Below are 20,654 nucleotides of genomic sequence, written 5' to 3'. Positions count from 1 at the left end.
GTCAGAGAGAAAAAAAGAGATACTGCCTGTCTATAAAGTCCTTGCTATCGTTCCGCTCATTATAGACACAATCATTGAGTTGCCAATCTCATTTCATGTTCCAACCATACACATCCGCATACCTGAAGTAGCTTTTCGATGAATCTCCCGCTGTTTGATGTTGAATGCTCCGAGTGAACTTTCGGATATGATGCGATTTCCATTGCACTATCTGTATACTACAGCCCTTATCTTTGTATCGAGTTTTACCGTCGCTGTATAATCCCAACAGAACTGCCTGAGAGGAGGGTTTGATAGAAGTAGGGGAGATGATATTTCCTGAATGGCGTTAATTACTCTTGTATATAATGGCGAACTCTATCACTGGTGTGCCATTTTCCAATTGTCTAGTACTATTAACGATATTCAGGGGCTGTATTTTTCAAGCGCCACGTCGTCTATCTTCATATGGACTTATAGCAGCAGCATATGCATTGATGTTTGAAGTGGCTAAACATTAACTTTTAAGCCTTTTGTGAAAGAAACAAGAAGTGATGGGTCTATTAGTTGGATATCGGCACTGTAAGTTGGGGCCTATGCATTCACATGCAATGCCGATGCACAATTTTAAGCCCGACGTCCCTCCTATAAATTCAAGGAATAGTACCACTAGGTTTACTAAGTAGCCGTAAGTAATGAGTACAGGCTTGCTTATGCGGCTGGGCCAGTATGGAAACCCGTCATGTTTTCCACGGAAAAGAATTGCCGTGCTCACCACACATTCTGCAGAGGATCCCATAAACTTGGGAAAAGCTGGTCGAGGTAAGAAGACTCCGCCATGGCAAAACTAGAAAAGTCCATAACCTCTTCAGCACTCGAGTCTTCAGGCGGAGTCATGGCGCGTAGCTTCTCAACAACATCCGCATGTTGGGCCAAACATATGTCACCCAAATCCCAAGCATTCTTCTCTTTGTGTTCACGAAGAGCCGACAGCAAGTCCGAGGCTATCTTCAATGAGCTGCTCTGAACCAATCCGGCTGTTGAGTTTTCTGTCTCCAGTGCGCATCGGAGAAGGAGGCTGACGGTTGTCGAAAATGCAAAAGCGCTGCTTGGTAACCAGCAATCAGCCAAATGTTCGGGCTGTAATTCCTGAGTTAAGATGAGAATGTCCTCTGCAGTTCTTCGGGCTTGCATATAACGGTTCAGGAGGCGGCTATCTCCCGTATCACGAACTCGCTTCTCAGCTTCAAGCTCGATTCTCTGCAATAAGAGTCTGACTGTCAGATATGACAGCCGAAGGTTGGCAGCACCAGGAATTGTTAGGTTGTTTCCACGAATGACAACCCGTCGGATCTCGTCACTTAGAGTCTCTATCCAGTTATTCAGAGCTAATTCTAGATGTGTCGTATCTGTGGATTCATCTGAAAGACTGAATTGATGGACATGTCTCAGGTGTAAGTCCAGAACCTCGGTCAAGCCAACAAGTGCAATATACACTGAAGCATTGAGAGCCTGCTCTGAAGAATTTCCTTCTCCACAAAGGTGTTCGACGAGAGGCTGGGGCACATCGTTTAGAGTCGGAGAGATAAGCGGCGGGGTTCCATGCGAAAGACTCAACCTATCTACACCTTAGAGCTGCTAAAGGGGAGGTCTTGTGCATGACATTTACGTACCATTTATCGTGGATCAACAGAGCCCACCATATCTTCATTCTTAGGTTCTTCTCAGACTGCGGTATTTCCCAGGATATTGGACTATGGTTGAGACCCAGTGAATGTGCCATAGAGACGGAAGACGCCAGCAAGACGCCATTTCCTATCAGGGCAGTGACTTCGCGACCACCGATATTCAGAATCAAGGCTTCTATGGTGGATATTCCAGGAGATCTATGTATCTGGGAATAAGCTGCCTCAGTCGCAAGATTCCATATGAAGCGCCCGTCAGGACATCGATGACGGGAAAGAACAGGAGAGCTATTCCAGAAGGTTATCGAGTGGGCATACAGGCCACTGAGAAGCGCTGGAGATATGGCAGATTTGTTCTCTCTATATTGCTTACGGAAATGTGCTTCATCAAGAAGAGGAAAGCAAGAATTGGCCTTGTGAAAATAACTGAGCGATGTTAGTAATTGTGGTACCAATCTGTCAAAGACTTACACGTCAACAAGATCACTGGTAAAAGGCTCCAATATCTTCTCTATAAGCTGCAACCTTTCCTCTGCGAAAGTGAGGTTTGAATCCAGCCCAACTGGTCGTTTCTGTACAGCAGTAAACAGCACAGGTCGAGACCTATTGCCTATGGCTGGCCTGATGATCCGTGAACCTCTTGAGGCACTGGGTATGGAAGATAGGTAGTCCGACAAAACCTGGTTATCGGAAGTGACTGCTGGGCCAACTATGTGAAGATTATGTGGTTGCTCGTCGTTTGAGCCCAATGCCAAAGGTGACTCCTCCGATTGAGCGTTTTGCTGGACCCTTTCCGTGGTGCTTCTTGGCGCAGTGGGAGAGACGCTTGACGCTTGGTTCCCATGAGAGACAGTATTTCTCGACGAACTGTTAGGCACTGAATTCAGTGCGGATTCAACAACGGACACTCGCTGCTCGATAGTAGAATTGTCTGAGACGGATACCGCTGGGGTCTCAGATGCCAGGCTGATCTGACGGGAATTTCTAGCTGTCGACAGCCTTGCTTGTCTCCGACGCCGAGGAGTTCGAGAACTTGAGCGAGACTCCGTGGGAAAGATGCAATCCGTGCGGTGTGCCCGGCACATGAGACAACAGCTAGAAGATGCCTCGGACTGGCAGCGGGACTTGCGTTTTCGGCATGGAATACAGGCCGGCCGAAGATGAGACCTGTACGGCCGTTCATTAGAAGCTCCCTGTTCCATTTTGGTATTTGGTAGCGAGAATGGATGATGTCTCGCTGTGGTTGAATGTAGAATACTTTCCGCGGCGTGTGCTGAAGCTGGTGTTGATAAGAAGAATGACCTAACTTCCCCGCGGGAAACTAGCGGCACATTCCGCGGGCAGTGTATGTGCCAGTGCTAGTATAGGTAGGTCAAGTTGACTCTTGAGAATAACAACGAATGTCCAAGGAATCAATAGACGTATTGTTTTATATTGTAAGTAATATCTACTTCTATAAATGCAAAATATCGAAACTATCACCTACCAACATCAATCATGTGATAAGTACCTATCGATAGCCAGGTCCCTCGTTCATGTTCCCCTATTATGCTCTATTTCGCAGTCATAGACATGTGCTATTGAAGGTTCGGCTGAGGAATTATGTGACTCGACATCTCGAGTCATCTCATGAGTAACCAAAATAGCACCATTGCCGTCCATTTTGTGTGGGAAGATTTCCTCCGTGCTCTCATTCTTGGTATGTGCGCCGCCAATAGCTTGACTTGTCAATCCATATGCGGCGTTGCCTTTTGACTTGCTCGGTAGGTATCCATTCTTATGGCTCTGCCTGTAGCTTTTAAGCGGGATAGATCCTCCTGTCTTCTTGGAACCGCTCCATCCGTAGTAGTTATTCGAACTTCTTCGACCGCCCGAGAGTCCCAAGGCATGGTTGATCCAGGGGACCTTTTGAATGACCTGGCGAAGGCATGGGATTGTAGAACATACGATGAGAGAGGCCAGTTCAACTTGAGACCATATCATGGGCTCAGCGAACTCGTCTAGACACTGTTAGAAGCGGTGAAGAAGTTGTTTCACATGACTTACAGGTAACATCGGGTCCAATTCGCGTGACAAAAATGATGCGAATAATCGAAGTGACGCAAACCCTTTCGTGGTAAGCCAAGGCTGTAACAGAAGAGAGTGACAACTTACAATAAACCAAGGGATAACATGGCTATCAACCCCAGCCTCTTTGCCACAGGAAGATGCAACCTCCACATCGCAGGAATAGGTTGGACGAAGAGGAACAAGTCGGTACACATATTGAATACAAACTGTTGAGGATTCGTCAATATAAGAAGCTCTCGCATAGATTTCTTTTGTGACTTACCGTGCACCACCAGAGAACACGAAGATCAAGACACTTGGCATGTGCTGGGCGGGGTACTACATAAGCTGCCATGACAGGTCGACATTGGAAGATAACAATGAGCGCTTCTTCAATAGCCTGCATTGCTAGGAAGACAAGAAGGCATTTGTTAAGGATCCGAAGGACAGGCTGAGGGTTGATTCGAAGATAAAGCACGGCGAATGACGATTTGGCACAGCCTATACCAAGGCTAAAAGTTGCGGAGCATCCTGTCGTATACTATGCACCGTGGTCAGCAGAAGGATCCAGATTGGGGTGAAGCAATCACTGACTCTGAGGAATCTCTCAAGATCTTGGTTCGACACTGCATTCATATGCTTCCCGAATCCCACTTTCACAGCTATTTCGTGTCAGTACTTTTCCTCCGTCATATTAAGTTAGACTGCGTGAAACTTACAGAGTATTGTGCATATACAGAGTCCTGTCAAGAATGCCTACCAATACCGTGTTAGTGGTGCAAAAGTACGCGAGACATGGTCTCATAATTTGAGAAATATTACCCATGCCGCTGTAATCAAGTCTGCTACATCGTCAGTCCTGTCGTTGCTGAGTTCTTCGAATTACTCCGGCCTTACAGTCATCTGTACCAATCGTCTTCAGACTGGATCTGATCCATAAGCGAGTACCAATAAATACAGAAGTAAGAGAAATGACTGATATCGATGATGCGAGCAAAGCTCCTGACAAGTCATCCCCCGCCATGACGGTATTGCTATGAGTCTTTTAGTTCCTTTTTCTTGTCGAATCCGCGGTTCTCTCTGGTTATAATTATGAGTCCTCTTGATGGCAATGGCATTTGGCAGAAGGTTACAGGATTAAATGTCTGTTCCTCGAAGCTCAAAGCTGTTCTTCAGATATATGAATACCTTGCACATTGCCAACGCTGCACCAAATCCATCCAAATGAGCGAGGAGCTGGACACAAGCTCCTCTGAGAGAATGACAGACAGCTGTGCTGGTTGGAATAATAGTAGTGTTAAATGAGTCGCTAAGCTGCGTCCTCTCACGTCTTGTGATTTCTGATGGAATGTAGTGACAGAAAACCGGGGAACAAGGCCATATAAGTCGTAACTCAATCAACCTTTCCGTCTCCGGTTTGATGCCAGAGACTTCAGAGTCAACTGAATTCACTAAAGAGCTTGGTACCACGCCAATTTATCCCTACAATGATCCGATCTACGGGGAAGCTATCTACATGAACCACCAGCGGGAAATGCCTGGGGGGACAAGGGACCGTCCATAGCTGCAACGAACAAGCGGTATGGAACTGGCACCGGTAAGGGATACAAAATTAGTACACGGTCACAAAGACGAGGATGACGCCTCTTAGCCAAGATCTAAAGGAAGACGCCGTTATGATGGTGGTTGTTAAAGTTTCAGCCACAAGAGCCCGTTAGTTTTGGTACCAATATGAGCATGCCAGAATGTCTCTTGTGGTGTTGGTCGTCTCCCATGCCTCAATTGGGTTGGATAGTGACATATTGATGGGAAGACCCGAAATCTTCTAGTCTGGCGAAGCCATTCTTCCAGTACGCGTTCTACCTGCGAGTCAGGCGTCAGGCTCGGCAACTGACAACATCACTGAAGTGTGCAACGGCCCCAACGCCATCGAAGATCATTTCCCCAAACTTCTAGGATAATTATCAGCTTTAGGTAATATATTCTTATTGTGAACAGTAGTTATCAATCGATGTCCCGTCTTTTCAAGACTTGCATCCGCACATATGAGCTTGATATCCTGCGTAAGGGGTACCTGTCATTTCTGTTATATGGAACTTAAAAATAAGATCACAACACCTATTAAACACAACGTTGAATTCTGTCGACGAAGTTGATGTATTTTTATCATAAAGCAAACTTAGGGGAGCACTGAGAGGTTGACTGATCCCAGTGCAGATGCAGCTGAAGACAAGGTTGCTGAGTCTTGACGGCTTGGAGACAAGCCACGCCTATCACCAGGAACCAGCGTACCTACGTGTCGAGCTGCAACACGAATCTACAGGACTGTAACAGGCCAGCAAGTCACCAGTTCTGGTTTTGATCCACATTCTTGGCATTAGAGTGTAAAATGGCTGCCTTCCAAGCCAAGTGAATCCCCGGAATCTTCCTGACGTCGTTTTCTGCAGGCCCGATCAGCTTCCACGGTAGTCATATTCTTGAGTCACGGCATTAACCTTGTTAAATATGAGCTGCTTTGTTATAAGTAGAAGGAGATTCCTTACTGACTACTGTAACTCATTTTCATATTGAGTCTGTTCACAAGCAGGGTGATCTTCAGACCATGTAAGTATTCCTAGAGAAGTCAAGCTTCTCGTACTAAACAAACAATAACTCGTTACTAAGATCGACGAAAGTGATTGGATTTCTAGAACCTTGTTCCTAGATGTCAGATCAGTCATATCCAGTCAGATCTGGGAACATCACACGCCGCATAGTCGCTACATGATCGACCTCATTCCCCAGATATCGTCGGATGATCCTCAGCGGTAGAGCGGGATCTTTGGGGCTGAGATATCAGAGTAAAGTCCCCTTGCAGAAGGGTTCCGCAGCACGTAGGTACTCATAGTTTAAAATCAGGGGTAGACTGAGTTCAGATTATCGAAGACCACTCGGTCAAAGAGAGGCTCAGAAAGGACAAGAGGGAAATGGACTAAGAAATGGTTTGGTAGCGTGATTAATACTGTGAAATCCTGCAAAGCCGTCGGGTAGGACTCTAGATTGTGCCCTTTGATAATCTTGGTAGTGGCAACTGGCCTTGGACCTCATTACCTCATCCTGCCATTATCCATAGCATCTCAAGCTAGACCATATCAACTTTCGGAATCACCCAGAGCGTTAGTCTCGGGGGAATTACAGCTTGCTGGTCATTGTTTTGAGGCCAATGTATAAAGCCCTTGAGTTGCCACTTTGAACTGTAGAGAAACTGTTGCAAAAACGCGGAATAAGGCCGCCTCCAATATCTCAAATAACCACATTCCTATGCTTAGACTATATAGACAACCATTGTTTGCTACTAACCACAACCCCCCCTCTCTACACTGGGCGACAACGCCCGGAATTCTTCCGTAGTATAGTGGTCAGTATGCAAGCTTGTCACGCTTGAGACCCGGGTTCAATTCCCGGCGGGAGAGATCCAGCCATCTGCGACACGCAGATTTACCCTTTTTGCTTGATGAATAAGTCTAACGTTGTTGAAGTTGTGGGTAGAGACCTCCTGTTACTGCAGTCGCCGGGTGCGTGGCTTCGGAGAGTAAAACAGCTGCTGAAGCATACTAACTATATTGTTTTTATTGCCTAAAGGAAGTCTTGATATACAAGTCCTATAGAAACTTCTCAAAAGACTTGGCCGTGTCAATAATTGTCTGCTCGACAGGGTAAAAGTCTTGTCCTGTCAATTTGACTGCCTTCGAAGCATCAAGAACTCTGTCCTCGGGAAACTCGTAGCCGGGAAAGTATCCCTGCCCAGGAGTTCCAGCCTTAATAATGTCTTGTCTCTCTGGATATACTTTACGAAGAACATCTGCAGCAGCCTGGGGAGGAACAAGTCCTGAAGCCAACAGGAATCGGTCCCCGTTTGCCTTGTCGGGGTGGTCGACGCTGAAGACAGCAACTCGTGCAATATCACGGACATCAACATAGCCGGGATTTGGTGTCAACGGCTTTGGTATCTCTTGACCCGAAAGTATCTGCCAGATGAAGGCAGTTGTTCCGCCGATCTTTGAGGTGGACTCAAGGCCTGGTTGCGGTCCCATGACAAAACTTCGACGACAACGTTAGATTTGCTTGGTGAATAGGCAGTGTCTTCGGGGATAACTCACACTGGATTGAGAGCAGTCATAGTGAAAGAGGGGCTTCTTTCGTCACGGAACTTCCAAAAGGCTCTCTCACTTGCCACCTTGCTCGCAGCATAGATCAAAAGACTGGGTGACTCTTTTCCGAGCTTCTTAACAGCTTCCAAAGCTTCATCATTCCAATCTGCTTCTGTAAATCTAGCAGGTGCTTCTTTGCTGCCGTTTATGATAGAGGCAATAGAGGACATAAGCACAACGGATTTGACGGATGACTCGGTGATGGCAGACTCGAGAACACCCAGTGTCCCTTGAATAGCGACTTCAAGGACAGGTTCGGGGTCTGTAAAGCTGAGACTCACTCCAGCAGCAAGATGTACAATAGCATGAATACCTGATATTGTGAGATTCAAGTCCTCGTAGATAGAAGAGGCGCTTACCCTTGACCGCAGAATCGAAGGCACCTGGTGCGACAATGTCTGGGACTTCAACAATTTCAAGATCTTTGTCATATCAAGACAGAGCCCTGACTAGGGGATCTGCCGAGGACTTTGAGCGAACAGTTCCACGAACAGCATAGCCTGCCTTGAGAAAAGCTTCGATGACGGGCCCGGCAATGTAGCCATTCGCACCGGTCACCAGGACAATTGGTTTGCTGGACATGATTAATCGAGAATGAATATGGATATATAGTTGAAGAGTGTTGAGATTATTTCTTATGGTATTTGAGGATCTCATGAAAGACCATTCTGCCCCTTTTTATGTCCCTCTTACAATGTATAGGTACTGACAAATATCGATACTCCTAGCTCGTGAGGCTACAACAAGCTTACAGGACATCCGGACCTGGCCGTAAGAATGCCGATTGAAAGTTGAATGGACACAAGCATCTTTTGCGTCATCATTGGCGCTTCGGCCTTGAAGCAGCGTGTGCAAAAAATTGTTGGTGGAAGAGCATGAATATCCCAGGAACGCTTCATGATGTGTAAGCACACTAATTGTTGGGTCGCTGGAGAAGTCAGGGCATTGAGGCCGATTACTGATCACCCGAGACTTCAACAATGGTCAACAAGTTTTCAGGCCTCTAGTACAACGCTTGGTAATATGCTAATCGGAGGTCTTAGTAAATAGAAACTGTTTTGAATTGAGCCGTTTCCGTTTTGAGGGCATTGGAATTACTGATCTTGAATCTTATTGTTTCATGTTCTACCAAGCGGGGCCTCAAGCACTCATATAGAGGGGACAGTATGCTTGGGCCTAGATTACTTGCAGCCTGATATAGAACATGGAAACGCGAGACTGATATGCTATACCGAAATAGAGCTGATCTGTTTGAATATTAGTCGAGTCGATCAGAAACTCCCTCGACTAATACGCCGCGAGAGATGCTCCAGAGTAGTTATAACAAGCCGGGAGAAAAGAAAGCTAGGGGATTGATCCTAAATAACAAAAGCAATGAGGTTAACTTAGCCTAAGCTAAGAATAAATTTGCTGAGTTCATTTTGACACCCATATTGAGTGAGGTCTGAAGTTTTCCTGCTCAAGGACAAGTAACGACACGCACGTGACCTCGCGACTTGTTGTGCTAACCGTATGACGCAACCGGGCAATCACTCACACCAAGTTTGCGTCAAGTTGCGCGCTCACAAGTCGTAACCTTCAGGTCAATTTACAACATGACACCAAAATGGTAGGTCGCAAACGTCCTGCGACAAGGGCTAGCGCTCGGAGGGGAGCTGCAGCTTCAGTGCCAACTGGCGGAGAGATCTACCAGGATATGCTCGCTGAAGCTGGTGTGAATTCACGGGATCGGTCATCACCAGAACGACCTTTGAAGCGACGTCGCGCTGGGCCAAGCAGAGTAATACCGGAACCAGGAAAGACATCAGAAGCAGCGTCAAAGCAACCAGAACCAAGCAAAGCGCCTCTAGCGCAAGTCACGGACAAGGAAGAGGATGATGACGATGAAGACGAGGACATTGAGTTTGAAGATGTTGCCTTGCCCCAGCCAACGATGCAGACTATGGAGCTAGAATCAGACGACGACGATGATGATGAGGACATCATGTTCGAGGATGTGGACTTCACAGCACCTCTCCAAGATTTAGGCAAACCCGAAGAACCAAAGTCGTTAGAGCTCAATCTGACAGCGCATCAATCATCTACAGCTCAGGTAAAGAAGGCTGCCGAGAGGCGCAGACCAATCAGTAGAGAGGAGCGCAAGATACGGATGGATATACACAAAACACATCTTCTGTGTCTGCTGTCACACGCTGCACGTCGCAATCATTGGTGTAATGATGGCAAAGTACAAGACTATCTGCGACCGCATTTAACGGACAAGACAGTCAACTACCTCACCCCTGGCGCACACCTTCCACAGTTTGGAAGGACTGAGAGTCTGAAGACTGGCCTCAAGCAGGCAGAGGGTGTGTGGAAGACGAAGTATGAGGTTACCGAAAGGGGTCTAAGGCGTGCTCTGTGGGCGGAAGACCCAGAACAACTGAAAGATGTAAGTCCAGCGCACAATCGAGAGGTCTCGGCTGACAGATTCACAGTATGAACCACCAGATGATATGGAAAGTTGCTTAGATCGTGACGATTTCCGAGAAGCAGCAAAAAAGTTACAAGGGTCTAGAGATGTTGGAGCACAGCTGTATTGCGCCCTTCTGCGAAGTGTTGGCGTACAAGCACGTTTGGTGTGCTCTCTACAACCTCTGGCATGTACATCTGGAGCCCCATCAATGCCGAAACCGAAGCAAAAGCCGAAAAAGCGCTCGACAATAGAAGAGAAAAATGCACAAGTACGGGCTACGATGGCTAAGTACCAAGAAATGGCCAGTGCTGGATATGGTACACCATCTGGCAGTTCTTCAGCACGTCGAAGGTTGGGGCATCCAAATGCAACATCATATAACTTTACACCAGCGATATCTCCCCCGAAACCTCAACCAACGTTTGAAATTCGCAAACGAATAAAAGAATCCTCATATCCTGTGTACTGGGTCGAGATCCTTGATGTCGGACATCAGAAGTGGCAACCGGTAGATGCTGTGGTCACTCATACTTTTTGGAAGCCGAAAACCTTGGAGCCACCCATTACTGATAAGGAGAATTTCCTTTCCTACGTGGTAGCATTTGATGAGGATGGGACTGCAAGAGACGTAACAAGGAGGTATGCGAAGGCTTATACAGCAAAGACCCGAAGATCGAGAATCGACACTGCTTGCGAAGGCGGGGATGTTTGGTGGAGACGGGTCATGAAGCTTTACAGCCGGCGGCGGCGGACAGATCTCGATCAAATTGAGGATAACGAACTCGTAGGTATCGAGGCGAGAGAGCCTATGCCAAGGAATGTACAGGACTTTAAAGACCATCCGGTCTTTGCGCTTGAACGACATCTTCGACGACATGAAGTTCTTGTTCCTGGGGCTACGCCTTCCGGAACAGTTGCTGCAGGTAGTAAAGCACCGCTCGAGAAGATCTACCGACGGAAAGATGTCCGGATTGCGAGAAGTGCAGATAAATGGTATCGTCTGGGGCGGGAAGTTAAGCCACTCGAAATACCTGTCAAATGGCTACCTAAAAAAGCGAAACCAAAGAACCTTCTGGATGATGACCAAGATGAGGATGCCCAAGGAGATGCCGGGACACCTATCTACACCGAGGACCAGACAGAACTCTACGAACCACCCCCAGTGCGGAATGGCATGGTACCGAAGAACAAGTTTGGAAATATCGATGTTTATGTACCAAGCATGATTCCCAAAGGAGGCGCTCACATTATCCACGAGCATGCAGCGCGAGCAGCGTTTATGGTCGGAGTCGACTACGCACCCGCTCTCACCGGTTTCTCATTCAAAGGACGACATGGCACAGCCGTGTTAACCGGCATAGTGGTCGCAAAAGAGTACGAAGAAGCTGTGCGAACTATAATTGATAGTCTGGGTGATCTCGAGCAAGAGGTGGAGGATGAGCGAAGACGACACCGTGCACTCAAGGCTTGGAGGAAGTTCATGATGGCGCTACGTATTAGAGAACAGATTTGGAGCGGTGTGGACGCAGATGAAAGAAAGGCAGCGGATGATAAAGCGGCTAAAGAGGCACAGCTGGACCAAGAGATTGAGGATGCGCCGAGCGATGTTACTGAAGAGTTTGACATGGCAGATGATGACGATATGGGCGGAGGGTTTTTGGTGGAATAGTGTTAGAGTGAAGAACAAGGGCACATCAATGTCATTTTCTGCAACAGTGCAGTGTTGACGACGCGTGTTGGCTTGTATATTGAAGGATCATTGCAATCAGTACGGGGTCTCATATACAGCGGCAACCGGCATTCCGTCGGTATGATTTTGAGTACCGGCGCCGAGAAACGGAGACGGACGCGGAGACTATGATATGTTCCAGGTGATGTAGTATTATGAAAATGAGGCTGTACAGCTTCTGAGTTCTGTGATTGTTTGTAACACATGTATCTTGGCACTTTTCTCAACATGTTCAGCATCTACCAAGTTAGGTGTCTACCTAGACAACCGGCAAGAGTGGAGCGTGGAGGACCTCATCACCAAGCTCAGTCAAGAACAGAGCCTACGTTCCGAGTCTCTTTGTTCGACTACAACAAGTATCTTCCTGCTCTTTGGAAGAGTTGGCATCGGCCTTTTGTCTTCTAGAGGAAAGCAAGACAGCCTAGGTAGGACAAGATGATATCAACATGCCTTGGTGCTTACAAGATGGCCATTCTGAAGCTCTGAAGCCAATATATCATGTTTGAGTATTATCATCGCCAACACTGTCACACCAAGTCAAAAGAGGCCCCGGGAGCAAAACATCAGACCTTGATATAGAGTGTCAAAACAAGGTCAGCAAAAGGTATCCTAAACTTATACTAGATTACCTAAGTCTTTTATTATTTAGGATCAGGGTCCTGAGGTTTGTTTCCTCCCCTAAGAGACGCATCCCTTTTCTGGGACCCCTAAAATCACTATAATCGGGCACCGAGGTCAAGATATTTGCCAAGTGCAGAACGCGACGCTACAAGGGTTGGCATTCTCGGCTGACAGCGTCGACTTGTATAATCGGCGTGATTTTTGACCCGAACTCCCGACGCGAGCTTCGTTTCATTGTAAACGGAACCAATTCCTTCATGCGAGCAGATTCTCATTGGATGGATATTTGTCTTGTCATTTTAATGGCCCTCGCGTATCGCTCTGAATCGGTTGCCTATCTGGATCTAGTTCCCTGCGTGTCGAAGAAAAGGAAGAATCATAGATTGAAATATCGTAGCATCGATCCATGCATGACAGATGGGCCGCGTGTCGAACAGCACAGCCGAGATGAGTGGATAATAAATGGACAATGCTGGATGATTGCTGATGCTGATGTTGCTGCAGGATGGACATAAAACAAGGGAGGGGAAAGAGAAAATGTTGCAATTGGGCCTCGTTTATAAAATCGTATTCCGTACTCTGTATATCGTAAATACAAACCCAATTCTGCGGGCCTACCACGGTCTTTGTAGGTTTATGCTACGCCAGGACGGAACGGAGCAAAGTTACGGATTCCCGTCCAGGGGTGTCAGTTGTTTCTCCTGATGTGATTCTCTAGGAAGTCTTCAATGTTAACCAGTTAGTGTTATCAATCTTCATATCATGGAAGAATCAAGGACCATAGATCTTGATCGATTTCTATGCCTCGAATTATGTAGACTGCTGGGGGCTTTAAGTTCAAGATCGAAACAGTGCTGATGACTGGCTGTCTCGGCTCCGGGGGGTCAAATGTGGGGGGCACTTTAGGGAGCCCTAGGGGCTGCCTCTTGGTGGATCCTACCTACCTTAGTGTCTGGAGGTATTACTTTAAATCAGCCTCGACACCTCGTCATTGAACTAGCCTGTGAACTTAATTAACTCCATTTCTTCCAACCTTACGATGCAGAGGATACATCGCCATCATCACTTTACTTCTCCGAATCAATTCTCTATGAAATAAACACAGTAAAAGGTAACCTTAACCTATGCCAAGTTACCTAAGTCTCTTGTCCCTTAGGATCGAGGTGCGGGCAAACCGCGTTCCTGTCCTGTTTCATCCCAAGTCACCATCATCATGACTTTCATCAAACAGGTCGGGACCCTAATGGGCAAGAATTTCCGCATTCTTTTAATGCGCCATCTTGCACTATGCATCTGGATGGCCTTTATCTTACCCATCTTCTTGGCCGCGCTCTTTAGTTTTACAAAGAACCTCCTGGTGCCTCCAGCGGAATACGGTATCGGCAAGCCAACACCACTTATCGACCTCGGCGATGCCATCAAGAAAGCAAGCAACAGTGGACGTAAGAAATTGGTCCTCGTCAACAACAATTTCACGGAAGGGAATATTGGTCGGGTGTTCAGCACTGTGACGCAACAATTCCAAGATGCTGCCGAGTCTGCAGACGTCAACTTTGAGGTCATCTCCATCGAACGTGAACAGGACTTAAGGGCAGAATGCCCTAGTAACTTGAGGGGATTGACAAGATGCTTTGGTGCTGTCGTCATGCTTTCGTCGCCTGATCAAGGCCCTGGGGGCCTTTGGAACTACACCATTCGGGCTGATGGAGACTTCGGTCGCGCAGGCAGAAAATTCGAAATCAGCAAATCGAACGACCAGCAGATCTATGTAATCCCGCTTCAACACTCCGTCGACAGAGCTATTTCCCTTGCCAATAGTTCAAGTACCAACGAACTCAATGGCACTCAAGAATACCCCTACACCACCTTGACCCCTGAGGAGCGTGACCGAGAGATTCGTACACGATTCCAAAAGGTCATAAGGGACTGGATGGGTGTCGCATTTCTGGGAACCGTTGTCTGGATCACATATCATCTTACTGGTTTCATCGCTACAGAACGCGAAAGTGGCATGTCCACATTGATCGATGCTATGATGCCGATACGGAAACCGTGGCTAGCCATGGTCGCCAGGATTATTGCGCACCACATTTCATTCTCTCTCATCTACCTGCCAGCATGGATAATCGGCTCCATTATTGTTCGCGGTGGTGTTTTCGCCAAGACCAGCGTTGGTATTGTCCTCGTTTTCCACGTTCTCATTGGCCTTGCGTTCTCTTCTATATCCATGTTGTTTGCATCCTTCTTCCGAAAGGCCCAGCTGAGTGGTATTACCGCCATCCTGGTTGTCGCCCTACTCGGAATTCTTTCGCAAGTCCTCTCTTCTCCTGGTACTGTCTCTGTCGCCGTTCTTTCGATCTTCTTCACCCCTTGCGCCTTCGTGTTCTTTATCAGCAACATGGCATGGTTCGAGGAGCAGGAAATGCCGACTGACTTGCTAAAAGCGGCACCTAATAGCCCGTCAAAACTCCCAGGTATTGTTATCTGGATATTCTTGATCATCCAGATATTTGCTTATCCATTGATTGGGGCATTTATCGAGCATGCTCTGTATAGCAATGATACGCCAGGTCGAAAAATATTGCATAACCAAACTGATGTGGACCGAATTGGTAGCAATGCTGTGCAATTGCGACAATTCTCAAAAACGTACAAACCTAGCATCTTTTCAAGATTGTTCCGCCGAGGCCCCAATAAGAAGCCGCCTGTTCTCGCCGTCAACGGGCTGGATCTCGATATTGGCCAGGGGCAAATTGTCGCACTTTTGGGTGCCAATGGCAGTGGAAAGAGCACCACGCTCGATGCTATTGCAGGCATGAACAAATTGACGAGTGGATCGATCAAAATCGATGGCAGAGGTGGACTTGGTATCGCTCCCCAAAAGAACGTGCTCTGGGACGACTTGACAGTGGAAGAGCACATCAGAATCTTCAATCACCTAAAGGCTCCCAACGCCAGGGCTACCACACAAGAGATTGAAGATCTGATCAGATCCGTCGATCTCTACAAAAAGCGAAAGGCTTTTGCAAAGACTCTCTCGGGTGGTCAGAAGCGCAAGCTCCAACTGGGACTCATGTTGACGGGAGGAAGCGCTGTGTGTTGCGTTGACGAAGTCAGCAGTGGCATTGATCCGCTGTCGAGACGAAAGCTTTGGGACATCATTCTGGCTGAGCGTGGTAGACGCACGATGATTTTGACCACCCACTTTTTGGACGAGGCCGATCTTCTTGCCGACCATATCGCCATTCTTTCGAAGGGAACTCTGCGTGCAGAAGGCTCCTCAGTGGCCTTGAAGGACAATATGGGCGGCGGTTACAGAGTTCATGTTCCCAAGGACATTGGGATTCGAGAAACCCCAGACATTGATCAAGTTGCGAAGAAGGATGCCTTCGACCTCATCACATACACTGCTCCCACCTCGCAGCTCGCAGCTGTTGTCATTAAGAGTCTTGAAGCTGCTGGTATCAAAGAATATCGCTTCTCGGGCCCGACTATCGAGGATGTTTTCCTCCAGGTTGCCGAGGAGATCAGAGACGAAGAAGCGTTCCGCAACGCAAACCACCCCTTGTCTGTCCCATCATCCGAAAAGGTCGCCTCCAAAGAGAAGGAAGGCGAAAATCCAGGGTTGGCGCTTACAAATGGACAACGAGTCGGATACTTGAAACAAAGTTTGATTCTGTTCCGCAAGCGTCTCACTATTCTGAAGCGGAATCGATTTTTGTATCTGCTAGCCTTTCTTCTTCCAATCTTCGCTGGCGGATTGACTTCCCTTTTTATCATTAACGAAAGTACGGCCAGTTGCGTGCCAGGGGACCAATCAAGGAAAGCTGCTGCTCAGGGACTAAACGTGTTCGATCCAAGGGAAGGAGGAGACAACATTGCACTGCGCCTCTTAGCTGGGCCAAGGTCAAAGTTGAGCACTGACTTGTTCCGCCTCATAAATCCCATGTTAAAGGGTAACGCTGGAAGTGAAACCCAAAGGGGGTTCGACATAAACGATCTTAGCTTGGTCGACACTTTCCAGCAATTCAAAGACAAGATCGAGACGGATCGAAAGAACATCACCGGAGGAATTTGGCTGGGCAATGACGAGCAAGGTCCTACATTTGCATGGGTCGCTAATCTTGCCATCGTGGTGCCTATATTCGCGCAGCAGATGCTGGATGTCGTAATGTCCAACGTCAGTATCGCAACGTCTTGGGCTCCTTTTGAACTTCCCGTGAATGACACGACGGGTAGTTCACTTCAAATGATTGTATACATGTCGATCGCTCTCTCGGTCTATCCTGCATTTTTCGCACTCTACCCAAGCAACGAGCGGCGCAAGTTCATTCGCGGTTTACAATACTCCAATGGTGTCCGGCCATTACCACTCTGGATAGCCTACCTCCTGTTTGATCTAATCATTGTCCTGGTCAGCACAGCCATCGTGGTGGCGATATGGGCCGGTGTCTCCGATATCTGGTTCAACATTGGTTACGTCTTCCTCGTCTTGTTCCTATACGGAATAGCTTCGACAGTCTTTGCGTACCTTGTCTCCCTCTTCACTAAAACACAGCTTGGAACGTACGCATGGGCAGCGGCGAGCCAGACTCTCATTCTTGTCGTCTACATCATTGCGTACATGTCGGTGTTGACTTACTCGCCCGTGACCAAGGTTGACAGCTCCTTGCGCCTTGTTCACTTTGTCATTTCTGCATTCGCCCCCATTGGCTCAGCACTGAAGGCTCTTTTTATCTCTACAAACCTTTTTTCTACGGCATGCGATGGCAATAGCCTGACCGAAAACCCAAGCGGCATCTTGTACTATGGTGGACCCATTCTGTACCTCATCCTTCAATCACTCATCTTCTTTGGTCTTTTGATTTGGCTCGATACTGGTACAGCGGGAGCCTCACTTCGAGGTCTCTTCCGGGGAGGAGACAAAGCTGAATCAGATGAGGAACATGTTGATGAAGACATCATTGATGAGCGCGAGAAAGTCACTCGTAATGAGGGGCATGAGCATGGTCTCCGAATTATGCACCTGACGAAGAGCTTCCGCGACAACATAGCTGTTGACAACGTCACCTTTGGTATCAAGCGTGGTGAAGTTTTTGCTCTACTTGGTCCGAATGGTGCAGGAAAATCAACGACCATTTCTCTCATCAGAGGTGATATCAAGCCGGACCGAAATGGAGGCGATGTGTTGGTGGAAGATATATCCGTCAGCAAGAACCTCGCAGGTGCTCGAGCCAACCTGGGTGTCTGCCCTCAGTTCGATGCTATGGATCAGATGACGGTACGTGAGCATCTCGAATTCTACGCCAAGATCAGAGGTGTCACCGACATCGAACACAACGTGCGGGCTGTTATGCAGGCGGTAGGGCTCGAGTCATTCTCTACGCGGATGGCGCATGCTCTATCTGGAGGCAACAAACGAAAACTGAGTTTGGGAATCGCTCTGATGGGCAATCCCACTGTTGTGCTTCTGGATGAGCCTTCGTCTGGTCTCGATGCTGCTTCAAAGCGTGTTATGTGGAGAACACTCGAGGCGACAATCCCTGGAAGATCAATTCTTCTCACGACACACAGCATGGAGGAAGCAGATGCATTGGCTGGTCGTGCTGGTATTCTTGCTCGAAGGATGCTTGCTCTGGGAACTCCAGATAACCTTCGACATCGCTTCGGCGATGCCTTGCATATTCACCTTGTCGCCAAAAGTGCCCCTCGTACTACTCAGGAGGAGATGGACCGAATGACAAACTGGATTCGGCAAACTTTGCCCTCAGCCGATGTTGATGAGAAAACATATCACGGCCAGATCCGCTTTTCAGTGCGCGCTGGCCAAGTCCTCGCAGCAACTTCTGGTCGTAAGGAGGAAGAGATCTCAAGCGACCGAGAGGTTGATCTGAGCCAGAGTGCCATTGGACACCTAGTAGTGTTGCTGGAGGAGAACAAGGCAGAACTCGGCGTGGGTCACTACAGTGTTATGCCAACAACACTGGACCAGGTTTTCTTGACTATCGTTGGACAACACAACGTGAAGGAAGAGAACTCAGAAGAGAAGAAGCAAAGCATTTGGCGCAAAATCTGGATGTTTGGGAGATCATAACTGGTGCATTTTCATAAGGCTGCGGTGTTTGGCGTTGAGGTTTTATTGAGGCCCTGAACCGATCGATACGAACGTACAGCTTCGATACGGTTTGTACAACCGGGCCTGCCTGGTCAATACTCAGGGAGCAAGCAAACATGAGACTTTAGAAGAGGGTGCTACAATAAACCCAGTAAAGACTCCCCTAAATAGACTAAATCGAATAAGTATTTCATCACTTAGGATAAAGGTCTCAAGTTTTCTTGCCTTCCCCTGTTAATGTATCTACCTTCAGTATCAGCAGTATGGTGGCCACGATAGTCATCCAGCCAGTTCATATGGTCAAATTCCGCATTCAACTCGCTGGCGAGGGACAGCGAACATAACCATTTTATTCCGTGGGTTTGTTCTGCTTTGCTACGGCTGCTTTCTCTTCTTTCTTTTTCTCTTTTTTTCTTGGCAAAGTTCAGTGAAAGTCTTCCTACCATGTATTTGTTCAAGATATAGCTCCTGAACATTCACTTTTCTGCCATAGAACATGCACAGATCGAAAACGAACAAAGGACTTGGAGAACAACAACGTCTTGCTTGTTTGCTTGCCTGCATTGTTCACATCAATGTTTACCATTACAGATGTCTTGTTCTAGTACGCTATTAACAAAGGAGCTCCAGTACACCACTCAAACAAGTTTAGGACTTACATGTATATATATCGAGTGCTTCAGCATAACTAGAAACCCAACAGCTCCAACCACAATTTACACATCAACACACTAGCAACAGTTTCAAAAACTAAATTATTAAAACAACAAATCACTACCACATCAACAATATGTGTTACCGAAGTATCACTCACACTATGCGCTGCGATGCGCGGCCTGTCATTTCCGATGGTAGCAAAGACTACACTGACCCGTTCGCCTCTCCCCTCCCATGCAGCTGCGGCCCTGAGCATTTCGTGCCAAGTTACCTTCGATGCGATGATCATGGTTGCTGTATGAAGAAGGTCAGAATGAATTGGTGTCCTCACGTCGCTGATTGCAACGAGGTCTACGAAGTTCATCGCTATGTCCAGTCTTATCGTCAACCACGAAATATCTGGGGTCCCATTGACACAAACGGCGACAGCTTCGATTCCCTCTGGAGCCTTCCCAAGATTCAGGAGAAGAAAGAGGCTTGGAAAAATGCTCCGAATTTGGAGAAAGGTCTCTTCACTGGAAAGATTCCACACTTGACGGCTGTCCCGCCTCCTTCTCGCATGGCTGTTGAGAACCTTGCCAACATTGGCCGTCTCATTGTCCAGACACAAGCTCAGTTGGATGTTCTTCGCAGTAACGCTGCTGTTGGAAGAATCTGGCACGATTATTTCCACGGAGAAGCTTGCTCTCGTGTGCTTAATGAGTGGGAGTGCCCACAACAAGGACCTATCGTAAATGCAGAACTGCTTGTGGAGGAAAAGGCTAAGGACCTCGTGAAGATGAAGGAGATCTTCAACACATGCTGGACCTTCATTCAAGGCATGATGTGGTCTCGCCAAGTAGGCAAAGACCTTATGATCCAGAATGTACCAGTCGTTTGGGATCACTAGAAAGGACCAGGGTCGTCCGTTTAGGGGGTCTGTCTGGTGGTTGAATTTAGCATGCGTTTTTTTAAGTTGGGCGTTTGGGATAGGGAAAGGTTAATATCGATAATAGAGGTTCATCTAGAGAATAATTAACTTGGACTCCGTTCTCATAAGCCAATCAATGGTCCTAATGATCAAAGTAAATATCCCAAATGGTGATGTCTTTGGATGCTTGAGTGAACAGGGTGTATGAATATCTGTAAGTGGTTTCCTGCTTAATCAGCAACAAAAGCCGTCATCGTATAGGGG

At 47.5% G+C, this 20,654-nt stretch overlaps 5 protein-coding genes across 5 annotated transcripts; 3 read left to right on the top strand and 2 right to left on the bottom strand.

Annotated features, from left to right (window-relative positions):
* Window positions 1–750: 750 nt before the first annotated feature.
* FTJAE_11161 (transcriptional regulatory) lies at window positions 751–4,737 on the bottom strand (the record flags this gene model as incomplete). Its single annotated transcript, XM_037344076.1, has 12 exons — window positions 751–1,597; window positions 1,653–2,090; window positions 2,136–2,575; window positions 2,641–2,901; window positions 3,303–3,664; window positions 3,711–3,772; window positions 3,819–3,940; window positions 3,997–4,254; window positions 4,308–4,375; window positions 4,433–4,469; window positions 4,536–4,555; window positions 4,611–4,737. The coding sequence occupies 12 exons, from the start codon at window positions 4,735–4,737 to the stop codon at window positions 751–753; spliced, it is 3,042 nt and encodes a 1,013-aa protein (XP_037201770.1).
* Window positions 4,738–7,354: 2,617 nt separating this feature from the next.
* FTJAE_11160 (dihydroflavonol 4-reductase) lies at window positions 7,355–8,485 on the bottom strand (the record flags this gene model as incomplete). The annotated part of the gene is made up of 3 exons (XM_037344075.1): window positions 7,355–7,793; window positions 7,853–8,307; window positions 8,354–8,485. The coding sequence occupies 3 exons, from the start codon at window positions 8,483–8,485 to the stop codon at window positions 7,355–7,357; spliced, it is 1,026 nt and encodes a 341-aa protein (XP_037201769.1).
* Window positions 8,486–9,509: 1,024 nt separating this feature from the next.
* FTJAE_11159 (xeroderma pigmentosum group C complementing factor) lies at window positions 9,510–12,027 on the top strand (the record flags this gene model as incomplete). The annotated part of the gene is made up of 2 exons (XM_037344073.1): window positions 9,510–10,334; window positions 10,381–12,027. The coding sequence occupies 2 exons, from the start codon at window positions 9,510–9,512 to the stop codon at window positions 12,025–12,027; spliced, it is 2,472 nt and encodes an 823-aa protein (XP_037201768.1).
* Window positions 12,028–13,921: 1,894 nt separating this feature from the next.
* On the top strand, window positions 13,922–18,802 carry FTJAE_11158 (ABC transporter; the record flags this gene model as incomplete). Its single annotated transcript, XM_037344072.1, has 1 exon — window positions 13,922–18,802. One exon carries the CDS (start codon window positions 13,922–13,924, stop codon window positions 18,800–18,802), a length of 4,881 nt encoding a protein of 1,626 aa, XP_037201767.1.
* An 838-nt stretch (window positions 18,803–19,640) lies between these two features.
* FTJAE_11157 (uncharacterized protein) lies at window positions 19,641–20,369 on the top strand (the record flags this gene model as incomplete). Its single annotated transcript, XM_037344071.1, has 1 exon — window positions 19,641–20,369. The coding sequence occupies one exon, from the start codon at window positions 19,641–19,643 to the stop codon at window positions 20,367–20,369; it is 729 nt and encodes a 242-aa protein (XP_037201766.1).
* Between the last annotated feature and the right edge of the window lie 285 nt (window positions 20,370–20,654).

Source organism: Fusarium tjaetaba, assembly GCF_013396195.1.
Source record: "Fusarium tjaetaba strain NRRL 66243 chromosome Unknown NRRL66243_c0000272, whole genome shotgun sequence".
NCBI classification, from domain to species: domain Eukaryota; kingdom Fungi; phylum Ascomycota; class Sordariomycetes; order Hypocreales; family Nectriaceae; genus Fusarium; species Fusarium tjaetaba.
Note: the sequence above shows the minus strand (reverse complement) of the source record. Positions and strands in the feature narration are given on the sequence as shown.